This window comes from Chanodichthys erythropterus, chromosome 7 (assembly GCF_024489055.1).
Source record: "Chanodichthys erythropterus isolate Z2021 chromosome 7, ASM2448905v1, whole genome shotgun sequence".
NCBI classification, from domain to species: domain Eukaryota; kingdom Metazoa; phylum Chordata; class Actinopteri; order Cypriniformes; family Xenocyprididae; genus Chanodichthys; species Chanodichthys erythropterus.
The window spans coordinates 27,573,957-27,595,783 of NC_090227.1; the positions used below are offsets into that span (position 1 = coordinate 27,573,957).

General features: G+C 37.2%; 1 protein-coding gene across 1 annotated transcript in view; it reads left to right on the top strand.

Annotated features, from left to right (window-relative positions):
- sema3d (sema domain, immunoglobulin domain (Ig), short basic domain, secreted, (semaphorin) 3D) overlaps positions 1-21,827 on the top strand; it is a 78,417-nt gene that overhangs the window by 46,198 nt on the left and 10,392 nt on the right. Inside the window, exons 3-15 of the mRNA XM_067390032.1 lie at positions 4,340-4,500; positions 7,332-7,394; positions 8,276-8,395; positions 8,543-8,636; positions 9,645-9,773; positions 10,940-11,082; positions 15,351-15,465; positions 15,586-15,655; positions 15,791-15,935; positions 16,196-16,418; positions 16,758-16,846; positions 16,965-17,006; positions 17,889-18,046. Of these exons, the coding sequence (XP_067246133.1) occupies positions 4,340-4,500; positions 7,332-7,394; positions 8,276-8,395; positions 8,543-8,636; positions 9,645-9,773; positions 10,940-11,082; positions 15,351-15,465; positions 15,586-15,655; positions 15,791-15,935; positions 16,196-16,418; positions 16,758-16,846; positions 16,965-17,006; positions 17,889-18,046 (1,552 nt within the window). The remainder of the gene's footprint in view (positions 1-4,339; positions 4,501-7,331; positions 7,395-8,275; positions 8,396-8,542; positions 8,637-9,644; positions 9,774-10,939; positions 11,083-15,350; positions 15,466-15,585; positions 15,656-15,790; positions 15,936-16,195; positions 16,419-16,757; positions 16,847-16,964; positions 17,007-17,888; positions 18,047-21,827) is intronic.

A 21,827-nucleotide genomic window follows, 5' to 3' on the forward strand; every position in this document is an offset into this window, starting at 1 on the left:
AATATAATTCATTAATTGTATTATTAATACGTTAAATTAAATATTAACAAACTGCATTCTGCATATTCTGCGATTGTTTCGGAGCAGCCCACGCCATTTCTCATCTTGCTGTGTGAAATACAGACTGAACGGCAGCTCAAAACACCCAACCGCAAACTACATCTCTCAGTTGGATAAAGTGAGAGAGCTATTGCCTAGTTCCAGAAAGTTCCCTCAGTGCCGCGCATAGATTTCAATATTGCACTTGACCATTACATTCTTGTGCTTTTCTCTGAAATAGATTATCATCTCAACCATTGAATTCCAGCAGCAGAAAAAAATAGACATACTGTTTTACCTGCTTTTTTTTTTTCTCTCTTGTGCTGGAAAGTCTTGCAGTGTTGGTAAAAAATAAAACGGCACTTAATTTCGGGTTAAAATGTGTTGTTGTAACATGCATTACTGAGATTGTAAAAAGTAGAATATTAAAAAAGTAGAATATGTGTTATATTACTGCGTTACAGCAAAAAGTAATATATTACTGTAATATAATTACTTTTGTAATGCTCCTTTGGTGTTTCATGTGGAAGAAATCATATACAGAAAAAAAAAAAAAAGGAGCTATTGGCTCCTATAAAGTAAAAAAAAAGGCACCAAATTATTTTTTAAGTGCCACAAAACAATAAACATGTTTTTATTTTGTCATGTGTTGTTACATCTGCCCTCCTTTTACAGCATTAGCATTTTCATCCATCCTGTGGATGTCCTGGGAACTAAGATTCACAAAAATTAGGAACTGAATTGTTTTTCCAACTTGCATACAGTCACAAAGAATTGTTCTTTACATAGAATTTGAACCAGTGTCACAGACCATAATAATGTCAGCATCACTTGGCAAATGAGTATATAGGCCTCCTCCTAATGTATCCTATAAATGTTGTTTTATGTCTTGCACACACCCAATCTATTTTTCTTCATTAGAGAGGTAAATTTGGTGAAAGGCAGCTCTTCACATGCAATTATATGGGTGGTGTTGAATTTCATTTTTAGCTCCTTCCATTCTTTTTCATGTAGACAACAGGTTAAGTAAAAATATAAGGATCATGTGATATAGTTAATATATTTAATAAAATGGCCCTTTCTATAGTTATTTTTAACTAGCTGACAAACAAGTTTATGAGCACTGAATGGCTTTTCTGAGGTAAATTTGACATTATGTGACATTATTGTTCTTAAGCTGTTTAATAAAAGCTCTTTTCAAGGTCGAAATGCTGATTGAGCGATCTGTCAGGCCACATTAAAGAGTGCCAAAACAACATGTATTGCTTGTATTTTGTGATAAAATTGTCACAATTTGAAAGCTGAAAGTTTGTTAATTGTTTACTAAAATTAACAAACACATTAAAAGTGAAATATTAAAGGTGACAGTTAAGTACAAATCTTACTGCGATTATGGATGGTTGCGCTACAAATAATGTGAAATTCAGGCAGTAGCCTAACAAAAAACAGTAAAGATTAAAAGATATTGAGAATCCATATCAGTATCAATTAAAAACAAGAATTGTTAAGGATTTGTTTGCGTCCAAACAGCAGACATTTATCTGTTGTAGTTCATCCACATACTTGGATGCACATTCATTGGCACGTCTCCATCATTTTCTATCTCTCTCATGCTGGCACAGCCATCAGCGTTGTTGCTTGATAGAGATATATCTTTCATTTTGTCACGCGTTTCTGACGCAGAAAGCTAATCCTCGCTGTTCCCATGCGTATTTTGGCACTCTGTGAGATTTCTCACTGCAACTTTGCTGCGCATTGTCTTATTTTATTACGTCAACACAACAAAAGTAAAAATATAATTTGCAAATTAATATTTTTTGTGGCAAGTGCAACCATTTTAGATGCAGTCTGGAGCCCTGATATAGGTTCTATAATGACTTGCGGGTGAGCATTTTTTTTAGGTTTTATTACTCTAAAGGCAGGCATTCTGTTATGATAATTGCCAGATTGACTGTTACGATTTCTGCCATTCCTTTTTGTGGTCATCTCCTCCTTATACTTTCTCTGTAATTCATAGACTGCTATGAGTTGAAGTGAGGGGTTTATTCTCCTGAGGGATCCAGATAAAGCCCCAGAGCTCCAGATAAATCTCTGTAGACCTCATTGCTAAGCAGGGATCTTTCAGCAGGGCTCTGACCTAATACTGTTTGCAGAGTAGATTAGCATCAGCTAGTCAGGCGTTAGCATGAATGGGGTTTTATTTTGGAGAGGATTTATTGTCTTGTAAATATTGATCAGAAATGACCCATTCTTGACCCTGCACCCCAGAGATTTAATAGTTAAATCCTAAGATTTATTCAACTTCTTGATGCTCTAGACGCCCCTTGACCTGACCACAACAGGGATGTTCAAACAATATTTGCGTACATGGCAGACGACAGATGTCGTGAGGTAGCAGAAAATTGGGAGATATAAAGAATGAACGCCAAATGGTGTGAGAATATGTGAAATTCAGAATTTAAAACAACAAAAAGAGGATCAGAGAACATAAATGAATCTACAGACCTGCTTTCCATAGTGTTTAGGTGCACACTGCCAGATTTTCTTGCTTTGAGGCTGCTGGCAGATGGTTATGTTTGAGTGCATGGAGAGCAGAACATAGGGTGGAGAAATGTTAGGACTCTGTCCAAGTCTACAAAGACTGTGTGCTTTAGTCAAACGTCATGACGTGTTTCAAAAATATCTCAAGAATTATGTATCCAGAGAGTTTGGTTTGTACGCACCGAAGAGAACATGAACAATGCTTAACAATGTCACCTTTAGAGATTTTTCGTCTCTCTTATGTTGGTGTTGATAGCTTGTAACTTTTAAGCTGATTTGTGTTATCGTGACAACTTTTGGCTTACCTTCATTGTATGCGCAAACGCCAATCTCAGCCATATCTCAGCTGTCTAAGCCATTAACCAGCATTCTTCTGCAAGAATAACAGAATGTGTCATTGCTCCCTCGGAGACCACAAGAGGTAAAATATGAAACATACTGCAAATGAACCATCGAGCTAATCTGCCTCTGTGTTGACATGTGAGAATTGATATAGGTGGAGCAATTAGATCCAGCTGAATTCTTACGGACAGCTCAAAGGCTCTTGGTTTATGTTTGGCAGGTGAAATGAGACGGGTTTGTAGACGGGTGGATGTTAAGAGGATAACATTTTATCCGGATGGAATCTGAACACATAGATGTCAGATAGCCCCAAGGTTATTGATACTGTAGATCAGATTTAATATAGAGATAATGGAGCCCCTTAGAACATTAGAAAAATCAGAGGATGGGGGGTGGGTGTGTAGACAATAGGTGTGAGATGATAAAATTTCAGATTTATTGCTACACTATTTATTGATTTTTGTGTTGTGTTTTCATGTTTTATGGGGACTTTCCATAGACATAATAATTTTTGTACTGTACAAACTGTATACTCTATCCCACAGAAAGCTTTCTGCATTTTTACATTTTCAAAAAAAAAAAAAAAAAAAAAAAAAAAAAGAGCAGCTCAGCAGACTTAGTAGAGTTCATAGTTCAAACTTACTAGTTTCATCTTTCAACTTTTAAAATTGCTTAGGAGAAGTAAAAATAGAAACAAATAGAAACAAGACAATTGTTGACATGTACTCATGAACATGCTCATTCACACATAAATGCTCTTAGTCAAAAATAATAGCCAAAAATATAATTTTTAAGTTAATATTCTGATGCACATTTACACTTTAATAACTTTTCGGTCCCACTTTATATTAGATGGCCTTAACTACTATGTACTTACATTTAAATTAATCATTTGATACAATGCACTTATTGTGTACACACATGTTTTTACATTGTACTTATATTTTTTTTAAATACCTGCATGTAATTACATCTGTAATTAATTTCTATAATTACATTTATAATTACACTGTTGACCCATCCCTTACACCTTAGCCCACCCTTAAACCTACCCATACCACCAAAGCTTTCCCTAACCTTACCCGTATCCCACCTCAATAGCAGCAAAAGTGTTTTGCAATACAATATGAACACATTAAGTACAATGTACTTATTTTTTGATGTAAGTAGATAGTAGTTAAGGCCACCTAAAATAAAGTGGGACCAACTTTTCTACTAAAATTGCTTAAAGGATTAATTAAAATAGAAACAAATGAGACAGTTGTTGATGTACAGCCTGGTTCAGATAATTTAGAGTAGTCTTAAAATTCTTGCATTAGAAAAACTTCGGTCATCATTCTGAACCTGTTTGTGCATAAAGTACATTGTATTTATGTATGTGTATTTTGTATTGATGACCCTCATTTGACTTCTCCAGAGCTGATCCATTCTCAAAGTGTGGTGCCATTTGTGGGTTCCAGCCAGGGACAGCAGTTTCAGACAGTACTTTTGGATGAGGAGAAAAGCCGATTACTGCTAGGAGCCAAAGACCACATTTACCTGCTAGACCCAGACAACATCAATAAACACCCCAAAAAGGTAAACACACACACCTTAAAGTAATAACACCTGCAGACATGCAGAATCAGGTCTCCGAAAAGACATGTAAAGACTTTATACTATGTGTGGTCTGGGGCAGAATTTAGCAAATTTTTCATAGAATCATATAGAAGAGCATTCAATCACTCTCAGACTGGTTGACATATTTCTTTCATTTGGAAAAGCAGCCTTACATAGTGTTTTCAATAGATGTTAGAATTAGAATGAAGTCTTAGAATGCAAAGTGCACCCACTACCAGTGTTGGGGTAACACAGTCTCCTAACCAGATGTGATGCGATAAATTTCCAGCGACAAACAATTTGCCTGTCCACATCAGACGCAACGCGAATATGAGACGTGATAAAGCCAATCAGAAGAGAGTGTAAGCGGGCTCTCTCTGCAAGCCCCCTTCACTCACAATGAAATGGATAAGTACACAATCAAATTCATGAATATTACGCCATTTAAACATTATTAAAGATTACTGAAACAATTTTTGTCATAGAATACACTTGACATGCAGGAAAAAAAAATAGTGGGCTAAATGATCATGATTTACTAATTGCATGTCGCTGTCGCGGCTAATTAGAACAAAACTCTGATTAACATGGAAAAGATACCTTTTATCACATGTTGCGGCATTGCGTCTATTTAGGACACAATGTAACACATTACAAGTAATGTGAGTTATGCAATCAGATTACTTTTTTCAAGTAACACATAACTTTTAAATTTACAACAAAATTTCAGAGTTTCAAATTAGTAACGTTACTTTGTAAGTTACTTTGTAAGTTACTTTGTTTTTTCCATTTATTGACTGACACTTTTCTTGTCCCCATGTTGAGAGTAATCAGCACCAAGGTGCAGAGGCAATGTGTGTGCTGCGTAAACATAACGGTTATTGTAGTTATATCAAATGTATGTTTTGTATGTGTGAATGTTTGTAAACTAGATCCTGTATAGTACATTTTCTGAAGAAAAATGGTGCTTGTCAGGGCAAACATTGCCACCATGATCAGTGCAATACTATGCGGTTGCTAGGATGTTGATAAGTAAGTCAAAACCACTAATACATTTTATCCCAAAGTATTTGTCTATATTTTGCCAAACAGGTGCATGTTTTTATTGTGAGGACAACTGTATTTTTCCTATAAAGCTCTTGACATGTTGACTGGTTACACTCCTGAATTTGGACAACATAATCAGGTTTACACTAAGTACAAATCAAAACCGTACCTTTCTTATCTCACAAAAATGTCTGATAGCATAGTGTGAGAGTCTCTGGATCTGTTTGGCTTATGAGTACATTTATGGTAGTAGGTATTTGAGTGTATTTATGTGTGTCTCTGCATTAAGAGGTCCTTTAGTTCATTTTATAGTTCATTTCTCACAGTTATTTAACTGTCAAATCTAGAAATTCTCATAGCATCACCATACAGAGCTACTGACCTGACCCTGCCACTATCACACCTGTCAATCACTGTCTCCACAGTGATTGCCCTGACAAGACCACATCACCTTCTCCCTCACAAGTTTTAGTTACTTGTATTTCCTTGTATATATTTTTTGACCATGTATTTCAATCTAAATATAGTTAAATTGTTTAACATATATTTTATAAAATACATTTTGCATTACCCAATATGTTTTTTTTTTTAAGATTGGAAATGTACTTTTTTTGCTGCTTAAAGTACATTTTGTCATATATTTTGACATTTGAAAATTTGAAAGAATATATTTTCTTAAGTCATTCTTTGTACAACAAAGATTTTGTTTTGGGCAATATATAGAAAAAATATATATTTTTTGCCTATATAGGCACCTAATGCTTTACTTATATGTGTACGTTTACAAAAGACATGCATGTGTGTGTTCATGATCCGTGCTTGTATGTTCATACTTTTTTTTTTTTTTCATTTGTATGGTGGAAGGTACGTATTGAGCCCCTTTGTCCATTTGCACGACAATCTTCAAAGCGCCGTCATGAAAAGTCGTCTCACGAGCATGTGTAATCATGGATTGCATATTACATGTAGAGACGGCACTTGGAGGTCAAGGTCAAAGGTCAGCCCTAAGCGTTTAAGCTTTTATAATACATGTGTGCAGAGACAAGGCCAGCAGCCCCTTCGCCACTCTTTATCTGAACATGATCCTCCCTCTCGTGAGCTTAAACCAGGACCCATGTTTGTACAGTATTTCATGTGTGCAGCTTTTCATCTGTTAAATACACAATGGATTACACTCTGTTTAAAATCCTACTATGAGTTACGACATGATCTCAGTCTAAATCAGAATTTTTGTATGGTTTACACTTCATGGTTGATTTACTTTTCTGTAACAATGTCATGAGAGACTATTGTATACACTTACTCTGACTATTTAAGTTGTAAGGTATTTGTTGCAACTTTTAGTTGAATATGCTGTGTGTGTGTGTGTGTGTGTGTGTGTGTGTGTGTGTGTGTGTGTGTGTGTGTGTGTGTGTGTGTGTGTGTGTGTGTGTGTGTGTGTGTGTGTGTGTGTGTGTGTGTGTGTGTGTGTGTGGTCCTGGTAAACCCTACGTTATAGGGACCAAATGTCCCCACAAGAATTGTATTACCAGATATTTTTGAGCTTGTGGGGACATTTTTGTTTGGTCCCCATGATGAAAACGGATTATAAATCATAATAAATTATGTTTTGGAAATGTGAAAATGCAGAAAGTTTCCTGTGTGGTTTGTGTTTATGGGTTTAGGGTTAGGGGGTAGAATATACAGTTTGTACAGTATAAAAATCATTATGTCTATGGAAAGTCCTCATAAAACATGGAAATGTGTGTGTTTCTCACTTGCAGATGAGCTGGCCAGCTCCTAGAGACAGGATGGATATGTGTATACTTGCTGGCAAAAACCCTCTTGTAAGTATCAGTCAAAATATATGTCTGCTGAATGAACATTTCAATACACAGACTGTTCTCTCGAACCTGTCTTGTAAAAGAGAGCGGTAAACTGTTTTGCGTCAGGCTTCCACTACAGTTTTTTTTATTATTTTTTTAAAGGAAGAAAATAATACTTGTATTCAGCAAAGATACATTAAATTGATCCAAAGTGACATTTAAACTTTAATATAACTTTAATAAACTTAGAACTTTTTATTAACCAAGACATTTTAAAAACATACATTGTGGTTTCCAAAAAAATAAATTGATAATAAGAAATTATTGTAGCAAATCAGCATATTAGAATGATTTCTGAAGGATCATGTGACACTAAATACTGGAGTAATGATGCTGAAAATTCAGCTTTACCATCACAGGAATAAATTACATTTTATAATATAGTGAAATAGAAAATACTATATACTGCTGTATTTACTCTATCCTCTATTACAGTGGCACCAATTTGTATTTATATACTTGCTTACTTACACTTAGATACTTACACTTACAGTGTATGAATGTCATTGTATTAAATTGTATATTTATTGTATCAAAAACAAGTGACACAAATAATTTTAGACATTAATATTTTGTGATTTAAGATCTGATCCCAAGGTTTGTGAATGTATGAAATCAGTTCCCTTCAACAAGCAGCATATTTTAAACACTACATTGATTGTTTTATCATCTGAAACCAAACAGACATAATTTTGTGAAAAATTATGCTTGTGATATCATTCTTAATAAAGACCACTTAATTTTGCTATTGATTGCAATGATATTTATACATTTTTATGTGTGATTTAAATATCCAAATACTTTTTGAGGTCATAATTTCTTTATTTCCCTTTCTACCTTAGACCGAATGTGCTAATTTCATACGAGTTTTGCACAGCTATAACCGGACCCATGTATATGCCTGTGGCACTGGAGCCTTCCACCCCATCTGTGCTTTCTTAGAGGTCAAAGGTCACAAAGAGGCAAGAAATTAAATTACTGACTGCTTCCACACATTATATTGATTTTAAGGTTTTCTTGTAATCCTGAAAGAGTTTTAAAGTTTTATTAAGTAATTTCTCCTTTATGGTAACTGTAAATGATGAGTGTTTTGTGTACTATGATTACAGGACAGCTGGCTGCACCTCCACAGCAACACTGTAGAATCTGGCCGAATGAAATGTCCTTTTGATCCACGCCAGCCTTTTGCTTCAGTACTCACAGGTGAGACTGAATCAGAGCTTTCTTCTTTTAAACACAAACCTGATGTAAATAGCATTTTACTCTTTACACGTGATCGGCTTTCACCCAAGAAAAATCTGTTTCATCTGTTCTGTCTGTCAGAATTTTTTTTTTTTGCTTTAAGTTAAACCGACCCTTATGTTTCCAGTGGAGGACTGTGGATAAATGTCACACCCTGTCAAAGTTACCAGCTGTAAACTTTCCAAAATGTCAAAATTTTTTGTGGGTTCCATTTTTGTGGGTTCTATCAAAGCCTAAATTTTCCCATCTGAGCAAAGTTTGATTAATTATAGCCATTAGTCAATACAGATCCTTCCTTACTGAGAAGGCCTGAATTAGGAAAGTTTTAAATGAATAGTTTACTCAAAAGTGAAAATGATGTCATGATTTACTCACCTTCATCTCATTCCAAGAGTTTTGAAGAAAGTTTGTAGAACAAAACCAAATTGTGACAAGCTCCAAAAAGGCCCAAAAAATCATAAAAATCATCCTGAAATATTTATCTCTACTGTAGCAATATAATCTAAAGCAATTAATGCAAATGAAAATTTTCACTTTGGGGTGAACTCCTCCTTCAACAGTGTGGTTGAGTGTGTTTGTTTATTTTTATACTGACAGGCATAATTAACAGTGAGCAGAGCGCATTCTACGTCATAGAGATTTGCTCCAAACCACATACATATAGAAAGATGGGTGAAGTAGGGTGGAGGCTCAAACACCAAATGATAATGATGATGATAGAAATCACTGAGTCATTTTAAAAACACAATCCATAAACCCGTCTTGGTTGTCATGGGTACTGTGGAGATGGTAATTTGTGTATAGAACTTAAGATCTCAGGGCTTTTATATCACATGTGTGAGGAAAAGAGAACATGATGGCCATGGCTTATGGTCAGCTGATGGTCAGCAGTTATAATTGTGCCTGCAGCCTCACTGACTACAGCTCAATGTTTACGCTGAGATGCTCCCTTTCTGTGTTTTTTTTTAGATCAGTATCTCTATGCTGGCACAGCGTCTGATTTCCTGGGCAAGGACAGCACGTTTAGCCGCTCTCTTGGCCCGCCCCCAGACCAGCAGTACATTCGCACAGACATCTCTGAGGACTACTGGATCAACGGTCAGCTTTTCCAACCAGTCCACTTTAATACACTCATACCAACACAGTAAATAACATACAGGCACATCTTACAGAAGTTTTAGGTGTACTAAAAAAAATAGAAATATTTTGTAACATAAATTTATTTACTGTCACTTTTGATCAATTTAATGTGTCATTGCTGAATAAAAGTATTATTTTCTGTCAAAAAATCTAACAAAAATCGTTTGAATGTTAGTTTATCTTTTTGGTCAAAAACACAAGCACACATGCAAACACACATCCAAACAAAAGTCAGAGAATGGGCAAAACCACAGAAAATAGCAAAGGCACAGTTTACCTACATATACTGATACTACAAACTAATTTTTTCTCACAATCTTTGGAAAAAAAGTTATTATGGCATTAAGGTGCCACATTTGAGGTGTGTTGTCTGTGTGTCTATGATATATAACTTGCATAAGTTGATGAGTTAAATCACCCACCCAACAGAGAGGAATAAAATTGATTCTCAGATCTGTGTGAGTTGCCAGTGTGTACAAAAGTGCATTTGGTGTTAATTACTCAAGGCTTTTAGATATACCCATAAAAAGTGTCAAATAGCTTATAAATACAATTTTTAGACTTCCACCTCTTAAATATATTGAAAAAATTACTCAAAACTATTGTGATACAGTATATCTTGCTGCTTTGACTCTGAGAGTCATAATTCTCCAATCCTTTATAGACATACTGTACTCTAAATTTTACCAGCTGCTGGTACTTTCCTCTTCTGTCCTCTCTATCTGGGTCTTAGTCATTTGCAGAGAGTCCAATATAATACAGTCTTTGTCTAGTCATCGAGTTAATGACTGTCTTCCACCTTTGATTTTTTTTCTGAATGTTAGAGCTCTTCTAGTGGCTGATGCAATTTAATGGAGTTTAAACCCACACAGTCTATTTTCCAACCCTAAACACTCATTAACGGTCTGCTGTGAGTCCAAAAGGAAATGCCTAGCATTTACACTAAACATTAGGATACAGTTTTGTCTTTATACTCTCTCACACACACAAACAAGGGATGGAAATCATGGTCTTTGCTGTTTTAATAGGCTTCCACACTTTTTTTATAAGTCTTATAAAGGGATTGTTGTATTTGCATCACAGATATAAATTAAAGCTGACCAGATTTTCTCTCTCATCCACAGAGGGCAAGTTTATTTCCGCCCATCCCATCGCAGACACCTACAACCCTGATGATGACAAGATTTACTTCTTTTTCCGTGAGGCATCCCGTGAAGGGAGCACTGCAGACAAGAGCGTGCTGTCTCGTGTCGCCCGGATCTGCCGGGTAAGTCCTGTCCTCACGCTGCCTGATCAGAGACAAACTCACCTCATCTCTCTGATCCTTCCTCAGCACATGAGATTAAATGTGCTTCTCCTGGGAGGGGAGGCTTCCTGGCACGTTCCCCTTGATGTGATCTGCTGAAAGCGGACCAGAACACTGTTGTCAGGTGGGGTAAATCATAGCAGAGGTCTGGCCATGTAATTGCTGCCTTAGTCGTTGTTCATGATGACAGTGTAAATCCCTTGTGTAGGGAAATAAGTGTGCTAAGTGACTCCATTGTGTTTCTCTGATCCCTTAACAGTTCACTATGAAGGCTGGGGGCATTACACTCATACCATCCATAAAGAAGTAAAAGTTAGATTTGATGTCTTCTGAAATAAACGATGGGGAACAACAGTTCAGACATCACACTGACCACAAATTCGTAATTTTTACTCCCTTGAAGGGCACTGTGGGAAGTGAATTCCACTGCTAAGGCCATCCCTAAAGAAAGTGAGCAATTGAATCCCTTCCACACACTCAAAGAATACAAAAGATGGAAGTCATTTTGCTGTTTGGGATCCTGGGTGACAAATCCTCAACAAAACCTTAAGTTTAATTTAAGATTATTAGCAAAATTTAAACTTTTTAAACCATCAATTGCTCTCATGTACCCAAGGACAATCAATGTTAGATAAACATGTTTTAAACAAAAACGTGGAAAAACAGCTATAGATTCTTGTTTTTTTAATTTATGAAGAGAATAATGCATACTCCGTTTATCAGGATTCAATGGAAATAACAAGACCCAAGTGCAAAGATGAGCAGAGAATGGTGATTTATTGACAAGGAAACAACATGTAACAACTGAACAGTCCAGAGACAGTCCCACAACAGAGGTCTACAAGGAGACTTGGGCACAGGATTGAGCAGCCCAGGAACCAGCAGTCAGTGGAGTCTCAGGCTGGGCAGGACTCAAACAGACACTATCCGCGTTTCCATTACAGATTTGCACAAAACTTTTGCAATATTCTCTAAACGTCGATAAAAAACTAATACGAAATGACGGCGTTTCCAATAACCGATGTTATGCGACTAAAACACTTGCGATGAGTCATTTTCTAAAAGATACTTCTTTCTGGGATGGCTTCTTGCCACAGCTTGCCACGGCTTCTGGAAGCCCTTCACTCTCATGTATGCTTCCCTGGTTGCTTTTCAATACTCCAACGGATGCTTCCTCATTTCTTCACTCCTCCATCCTCCAGCTTGTGACCTGGAAACGGATCAAAGAAAATCTTGAAGGCAATTTTAATTCTATAAAAGCACCACTAGGAGGTGAGGAACGAGGAGTTTGAAAGCTTCCTGAGGAACTTTGAGCGAGGATGCATAGACATCTAATACTATTAGTTTCTATTATGTTAATTATTAATTGTTAATAGATTAATACTATTAGTATTAGATGTCAAACTTCAATAACATAAGATCCTTCGAGACTCGAGCGCAGCTGATGACACTTTAAACTGACGCTCAAAGGATCAAGAATATTCCAATATACAAATAAGATTTCCTTCGATTATCCCGTCCTCGTTTTCTTTTCTTGCTTGATGTTGTGGCTGTACAACATGTGACCTGTAAATGCGAAAAACTCATGTGAGCATAAAAAACTTTTTTGCGATATGTAATTTCAAATCACAATTAGCACAATTTGAAAGGTAATGGAAACACAGCTACAGACGCACAACACAACAGGGGAGAAACAAGACACAAGAACAAAACCACTCAAACATTAAATTAGTACAAAACATGCAAACACTAGATATTTCTGACTGAAAATCTAAACCTATAAATCTAAACAAAAAGTCAAAATAATAGCTAATAGCTGAAGTAAAACAAGACTACAGCAAAAGAAGGCTAGGTAAGAAGACTAGACACAGGCTAAATAACAAATCAAATAAAAAGCTGAAATAACAAAGCAAGAATTGCAAGGAGACAAATAACTTTTAACAATAAAACCTGGATAAGAATGCAATACTTCAGACAGATTTATGACAAACACAACACAACAATCCAGCAAAGACATAAAGCAATAAGCACAATATAAAGGGAGGAAAGCACACGAGGACCAGGTGAACACAATTTGTGAAACGAGGACTAGACAAGAGGCTTGTTTGAGATCCGCCTAGCCTCGCCTGAAGTTCAGCCGAGAGTAGGTGGCTGCAGTGAGGGGAGGAGTGAAAAAAGTGCAGGCAAGACGGACAATTCTCCGTTTCTCGTAGTGCATCAGACACCTGCGAGATCAAAGGCGGATATCGCAGGATTCACACTTGTGCGCTGTGTTGCTGATAAACTGGATGTAATTTACGTTCTGTTGCTTTTATATGAAAATAAACATAATGAACAAGACACCCAAAGTACTTGTTATTTATTTCCATTCGAAGGATGTGTGTATCATTCATTTTTATTTTAATTACAGACATGTTTTTATATATTTTTATAAATATGATAACAATCACATAACCCATAGAGAGATTGCACTGTCAGAAACTTTTGGAATATTCACACATAATTTATACGCGTAAAATCATGGTGTTAGTGTTTTAAAATCAAACATTTTTAAAAGAGATCAATACATCACAGTTGTTTAAACCAATAAGCTTTAAGCTGTGTCCTCAGCAAGTCGTTTTCCATCGTGCTTTTGGTCAGCGCAGTCAGTGGAGAGCAACTGCGCTCGACTGCAGAATCCGATGAGGCCGCCTTGCCCTCGCGAGAGGTTTTTGACACACGTCAGCATGACATCAGAGCAAGGCGGACCACCCTCGGACACATTTCTAACCGGCATGCATCTCGCAGTGATCACCGGTGATCGGTTCTGCGCAGAATTTGCTCATCTCAAACAAGCCTAAGGACTACACAAGGGGGCGTGGTAAAGGGAAACTAGGAGGCAAGACAAGGGGAGCACATGGCCAACATAAACAATGACAAAGCCATGTGCTCAAGCAAAAACACAAACATGGAAACATTAAGCAAAGTCACAACAGACAAAGCTGCCAGGGTGGACCCTGACACAGTTGATCATTATCATAAAATATTACTGTAAAATAGATTGAAAATAGTATGACTAACTGACTGTACATTATAGTGCGTGTTAAACAGCCACTTACCAAAATAAAAAGACATTAAATATTGTTTTGAGTTAAAATTATTGTATTATGTGAGAAGAAACAGAGTGATAAGAGAGACATGAAACCAGTGCTATTGTTCAAACAGGATCAGTAAGCTTTTTTCCCTCTTTGCTGCTGAAAGTTCAGCTTTGGAATAAATCACATCAACAATTACAAGTTTCATAATGGATTTCATGCTAAAGTACCCAGACCAAAGGCGATATTTCATTGTTTTTGGCCTGGGTACTTACAGAGTGCTGCAATTGACTGATCAGAATCAAATATTGTGGAGAGCTGTGTAGTGATTTTAAGCAATTGTCCATGCAAGTCAGCTGTCAACCTGCAATTATAAAAAGTCAATGATTTAAAGCAGGTTCCTCAATGCTGTAGACTCATCCTCCCGGGCTGTATGCTATAAAAATTCCAAGCTCTATTGCAAAATTCTTGGTTCGAAGCAGGCGGGTTTTTATAGCTTTAGGAGTGAGCTGTAAAGCTATCCGAGGCCAGATTCCTCACTGGATAACTAGCCTAACACTTGAGAGGGCATCTTTGAAGATTAAAGAATTTGGAAAACGCCACTCCTAAACCTCTTTTAGGTCTTTGCCCCCCCTTTTTCTCAAGTGTGCCTGTTATTCAACAGGGATAATGGCAGAGGAGGAATATGTTTGCTGCTTTAAGTGAGTGTAGGTGAAATCATTGGAGTCCTTTGATTAATCCCTTCTGACTATAATGAGGAGATTCATTTAAGTGTTCTCAGCATGTCTTCTCGTTCTAAGACCTCTCAGTGCTCTATTGTGCATCTAAAGACATAAACCTGCTCTTGGAGTATTCATGGAGAGGGTCGTTATATCCCCATTATAAACTCGCCTCTCTCGCTCTCCTCGATTTCTTGAACTCCCTTTCTTTGTCTGTCTCTCTTGTGTGCGTGATTGTGTGCCTCTTAAGTCTGTGTGTAACCGAGGGGTTTGTGATGTTCTGTAGCCGCATGCTTAATTAAATAAGCTGCTCTAATCAAAAGCAAATGCTGGTTTTACATTTTTACTGTAAAGCCTATAACTAAAAATTTTAATTATAAACATGTGCTTTCATAACTACAACATTAAAAGACTATATGTATGTGTTTGCTTGCAGAATGATGTTGGCGGTTTGAGAAGTCTTACCAACAAATGGACAACATTCCTCAAAGCAAGACTTGTGTGCTCCATTCCTGGGCCAGATGGAGTGGACACACACTTTGATGAGCTCCGTGAGTGTTATGTTTTCTGTTCCTGCTCCCTCTCACAAACACACATATTTCAGTTTTATCATACTTCTTGGCATTTAAAAAGATGTTCATCATGTATTTGTGTGTGTGTGTGTGTTACAGAGGACATCTTTTTCCTCCCTAGCAGAGATGAGAAAAATCCAATGGTGTATGGAGTGTTCACCACCACCAGGTGAGAACCAGTTTTTATTGTACAGTCAGCATATCAATATTTGTATAAAGTAGCCCATTTGTAATGTGAGATTCTCTTTTAATGTGGCATTCAGCTTTAGTTTTTGTAACATGTTTTTTTTTTTTTTGCGGTCAGTTCTATCTTTAAAGGATCGGCGGTGTGTGTCTATAACATGGAAGACATCCGTGCAGTTTTTAATGGACCGTATGCTCATAAAGAGGGACCAGACCATCGCTGGGTGGAATATGAAGGCAGAATCCCCTATCCACGGCCAGGCACTGTTAGTAACACTCTTACACTTTTATTCTCTTTTATTGGCCCCCCTTTCAATCGTTGACACTTTGAGGAGTTTTATACATACCACTACCACTAGAGGGAGACATAACACAAAATATACCTTTTACCTTACACATTTCAAGACAGTTACAACATTCATGATAATACCAAATGCAGTTACATCACTTTATATGAGTGAATATTTGAAATTTTTGCTGTTAAATATTCTAAATGAATAACTATAAATCTTATTTTCTTTCTTAGTGCCCCAGTCGGACATATGATCCTCATATAAAAACGACTAAAGACTTTCCAGATGAAGTCATCAGTTTTATACGACTGCACCCACTCATGTACCGCTCCGTGCACCCAATGACGGGCCGACCAATTTTCACTCGTATCAATACAGAGTACCGGCTCACTCAAATTGTAGTGGACCGTGTGGCAGCTGAGGACGGACACTATGCTGTTATGTTCTTGGGCACAGGTAAAAAAAGACTACACAAATGTCACTAGTGATATGTAACAACCACATAAATGTGTATTTTGGGAAAGCAAGGATGGAATTTTTATTTTTATTTTGATAAGTTTTAATAACCTAGTGAACTGCCTAAAAGGACAGCATTTTGTTCTAAATATCTTTAATGTTCAAATATACAGTAAAGGTTAGAAATGCGGTAAACACTTTAAGATGGCTGTGTATATGCACAGTACATAAGCTTCAAAATGTAAACAATAAAAGTGGCTTTTATTTTGATCAACCAGCAGATGGCAGTAGAGCTTATCTATTTAAGAGACACAAATGTGTGCATGTTTGTCTGTACAGATATGGGATCTGTTTTGAAGGTTGTCAGCATAACTCAAGAAAACTGGTCCACAGAGGAGATCATCTTAGAGGAGCTTAAGGTGTTCAAGGTAAAAGTCACAAACATTCAAATATGAAGCATTTATGGATGAATTAAGAACAATTATACACATTAATAAAAAAATAAAAAAAAGTTAACCTGGTAATGTGCATTATTTTTCCTCTCAGAGTCCCTCACCCATCCTCAACATGGAAATCTCCTCAAAGCAGGTAAGAACCAAAATTTAAACTTGGTTATAATAAACTAAATCTTAACTTGGGAATGAATAAATGAAGAAAATAAATAATTCATAAATGAAATGTCAACTTTTTGATCAAGAAATGAACGAAAGCATTAATCAGCAAGCTTTTGTTATCTCTGTCATATTTTAGCTCCTGAAAGTCAAAATTCTCAAGCCTCGGTCTCATAATAGATGTGTTAGTGCCTTCATTGTTTTGTTCTGTTTTACCAAAGTCTTGCGGATAAGTCTGTTTCTTCTGTTCTTGTGCCATTCCTTTCATTTTTCCTTTACACTCCCATTTGTCTAATTATCTTTTATTATCTTTTGGAGTTCACGGTTAGGTTAGCAGTTCATTCAAATGCGTTTATCCTCTCTGCACACAGATAGAACCATATGGCTGCATCAGCGGGCCACTTGGCCAATTCTTTTTGTAACTGTTTATTTTTTAGGGCCTTTTTTGATTTTAATAGCTGAGGATAATTGAGTACAGATAATAATTTATATGTAGAATACAGGAGTTCTCTACAGTGAATGCTACCACTTGAAATCATTAAATGCTTTCAAAAAAGATCCTAAACAGCATTTGTATTTACAAGAGTGTTATATGGGAAGGTGTACTCTGACTGCCTACTTATTTTCTGAGTCATGCTGAGAGAAAAGCAAGAGCACCACAACTTTTACTGTGCTTATTGTTGTTGTTTAGGGTTTGTTTCATCACATGTATACATGCTTCTTTTTAGAGTTTGTTGGACCAAAAAAGACACTGCAAACGAGTGACATTTACTTATAACTCTATTAGAGAGGTTGCTCCAGTAAGCACTTTTTTTTGTCATTGCACCTGGTTTAGTACTTTGTGTGTGTGTGTGTGCAGCAGCAGCTGTTTGTTGGAGGAAGCGACGGGTTAGTGCAGGTGTCCCTGCACAGGTGCCATATTTATGGGCAGGGCTGTGCAGAATGCTGCCTGGCTAGAGACCCCTACTGCGCTTGGGACGGCACCCAGTGCTCCAGATACATTCCAGCCTCTAAGAGGTAACACACAAACACATGCACATGAACCATAAAAGTCATTGTCCCAAAGACGGGTCGATGCAAAGCCTTGACATTGATTCACAGAGTCAGCACTTCTGTTTAACAGTCTACTATCGGCGCACACAAAAATGCAAAGCCACATGTATCCTATGATATCCCTGAGATGTGCACCGTGTGCAGTTTGGTGCTCTGAGGTGTTTGGGATAGCAGAAAGTTAAAAGAGAGAGAGGGCTTTGTGGTGCCCTCTTTCTGACCTACTTCTCCTGGGTGAGTTGTTTCCTGGAGTTCAGCACAGAGAAGAAAATGATAAATATTTGATTTTTCCTGTGCCATAGGGTGTAGTGGGACTGGACTGGACAGGCAAATTGATTAAAGTTGCTTTGTTGTTGAGATGATGTATGTGAGCTGCCAGAGAAGTTTTCTTGCCCTTTTTCTCCCCGGCTCTCCGGTCCGCCACTGACGCAAGGAGGCCAGGTCAGTCCTGCAGAGAGAGAGCGAGAGAGAGGGAGACACACAGAGAGAGGAATTTTAGTTTGTTTTGGAGATTGTTTGGCTGTCAGATGGCTCTGTTTGAAATACACTTTGTGGCTTCATTAAGATTCATATCTGTCATTGAAGTTTGTTGTATTAAAAAGAGAGCTGAGGGTGTTTTCATAAAAATCATGGCAGGAATGCTTTTGTGTTTAAAATGAAAAGGGTGGTAATGCTTAGTTTTTATAAACCCCCCCCCAAAAAACAGTATATTTCAAGTCAAGTCAAGTCAAGTCAAATTTATTTATATAGCGCTTTTACAATTGGTAATTGTTTCAAAGCAGCTTTACATATTAGAAGCACAGAAAAAAAGGGAAGTGGTTAAAACTGTACAAACAAGCGTGGTAATATGTAACATATACAAGATGGTGCTACATTAAGCCAATGTCGGCTGACTTCCAGGGGTGGAAAAAACCCCCTAGGAGAAAAACCCAGCGTGCTAGCACTGGGAAAAAAGTCCTAGGAGGGAAAAAACCCCTTGGAAGATATATATATGTAAACGTATATGGAGATCAAAATCTGGATTGTACATTTTTATTATAGAGATTAAAAATCGATTATATATAAATATATGTAAGCGGATACGGGGATTAAAAATCTGAATTATAGATGCAGCCAGAATTGGATCTTTAGGCCCATTGTCTCCTGTGCTACGTTGTAGTCAGGTCCAGACGCAGGTTCTCCATCTGATCTGGATACGGCCTGGATCCAGCACCCGGCAAACCTCAGGATAAGCAGAGAGACAGATATTAGCGTAGATGCCATTCTTATTCTGATGTACAGGTATATCTAGTGTTATAGGAAATGTTCTCGGTTCCGGCCGACCTAATTATTGCAGCGTAACAATCCTTTAACGGATTTGAAAAATGTTAATGTATTGATAATGTGTTATGTGTATGCAAGAGCAAAGAGATGTGTTTTTAGTCTAGATTTAAACTGACAGAGTGTGTCTGCTTCCCGAACAATGCTAGGAAGATTGTTCCAGAGTTTAGGTGCTAAATAGGAAAAGGATCTGCCGCCTTCAGTTGATTTTGATATTCTGGGTATTATCAACTGGCCTAAATTCTGAGATCGCAATAAACGTGAAGGACTATAATGCATTAAGAGCTCACTTAGGTACTGGGGAGCTAAACCATTTAGAGCTTTATAAGTAAGTAGCAAGATTTTAAAATCTATACGATGATTTCACCTTTATTCTACACCACTGTTTCCCTTCTCCTAAAAACGCTCTGTTGAGTTCCTGGTTGTATGAAGCCCCTCCCTCAGAAATACGCAATGAACTGAGATTGGTTAGCTGGCCCTGTGTATTGTGATTCGCTGTTCGGAATACGTTGTCACAATTCACGTTGTCCGGAAACGCCATGCCCCTTACCAGTCTTTGCTTCAGTGGAAATGTAAATAATGGCGTCAATTTTGCCGTATCAATTTGAGCCTGAATCAGACCCAGATAGCTGTAATGATGAAGAGGGTCAAGCAGAACCTCCGCAAGCACGGCTTTTAATGGACATTTATGAATGTTAAGTATTTTTGTTTGTATTTGTGTCAAAGTGTTTAGATATGCTGTCACTTGTAAATGCTACTGCTGCCCCATAGTGTTCTGATTAAAGCTTTATTGAAGCCGAATACATGACTGAGTTGTAGCATTTTTGTAAAGGTATTGTTTAATTTATAGCATGAACGAGCAGGTGGGTAAACACAACATAAATGCCGTAATGAAACAATGCTGTACACCAGCACTTCTCAAAGTCCGGACTCCGGTCCGGATCCGGACCCGGAGGGAATTCAATCCGGACCCGCCTCAATTTCGTATTTCAACAGCAGTAATTGTGTTAAGGGATTAAAAGTCTGGATTTCCTACTTTGATAAACGCATGCCAGAATCATTTGCTTAGTGTTTTATGTCTTTTTGGAGATAGTCAGAAATTAAAGCGAAGGCGAGATATTTAAAGTTTTCCTCGATGATTCAGTTGCCATGACATCCAGTGAGTGTAATTGGGCGCGAGTCGTGCAACGCGACACTTCACTGCAGCAAGCGTTTGAATGGGTGTGGAGCAGTGGTTCTCAACCTGCGGCCCGTCACGAATGTAAATGCGGCTCGCGATATGCCGATCACAATTAAAAAAATAAATAAATAAATTTTAGCATACAATTTATTTTTGTTTTAAAATTTAAAGTGAATTAAATAAATATAAATGAGCTATAATGCTTTATTTGTCATATAAAATAATTTTGGTGAGCATTTATTATTTTCAGACATCAGGCAATGTAGGCTAATGACGCAATCACTCAGTTAACGAAACAAACACAAGTGCACGCTTAGGAAGAATTCAAACAGTAGCCATTAATTTTGTAAATTTCAGCCTGGTCAAAAATGGTCAAATTTGTTATTAGAGGAGAAAAACAAAATGAGGAACATACAATGAAGGAACACATGCAAACAAGAAGAGTCAGCATCGAAGTTAAGAAGAATGGAAGAATCAGTTGAGCGAGATGGACGGCCTTCCTGTTTGCTCTGTAGTAAACTAGGCTACTTGACAAGCAAAACCTACAATTTCAAAAGACTGAACTGTGAAATCGATGTGTTTGTTTGATGTATTTTAAATCAGTAAAAATAACCGCATCAGCGCACCCGCGGCTGGAATGAGTCCAGCTCTGCGTGCGCTCGCGGATCCGATGCTGCGCGAGGGATTGCGACATGACAGAACGCTTGATATCGTCAGAGATTGTAATTACAATGCGCTCAATGTTGTTTGTAAAAAGAGCTGAGTAACATTTGCCTATTAGGCATTTATGTGATGGTTTGGTGACTATTGCGATGCTGTTGAAGAGAGTCATACAGTCATAAAGAATTAAATAGCAACTTAAAGTGATTATACAGTTTGTGTGTTCATTGAGCATTACTGATTATTATTGTAAAGCTAATGTCAGTAAGTTAGTTTTTATTTGTTATTTATTGTGTGCAACATCTAGGTATAATAATAGTATTTGCTAATACGATAACATTAAATCTGATTGGTTTGTATTGGTGACGTCATATGTAAATTATATGCGGACCGTGAGACTTTAATTTGGACCATTGTGCGGCCCACTGGGAAAAAAGTTTGAGAACCACTGCTGTACACTGATAACAGAAAGGCCACCAAACACCAACAAGTTCGCTGGTGTGATTACATAGAAGTTTGTTGGTGTTTGTAGGCATTTGTTGGAGAAGTATGAAATAGAATTTAGCTAATTGGCTAGCGAAGCCAAAC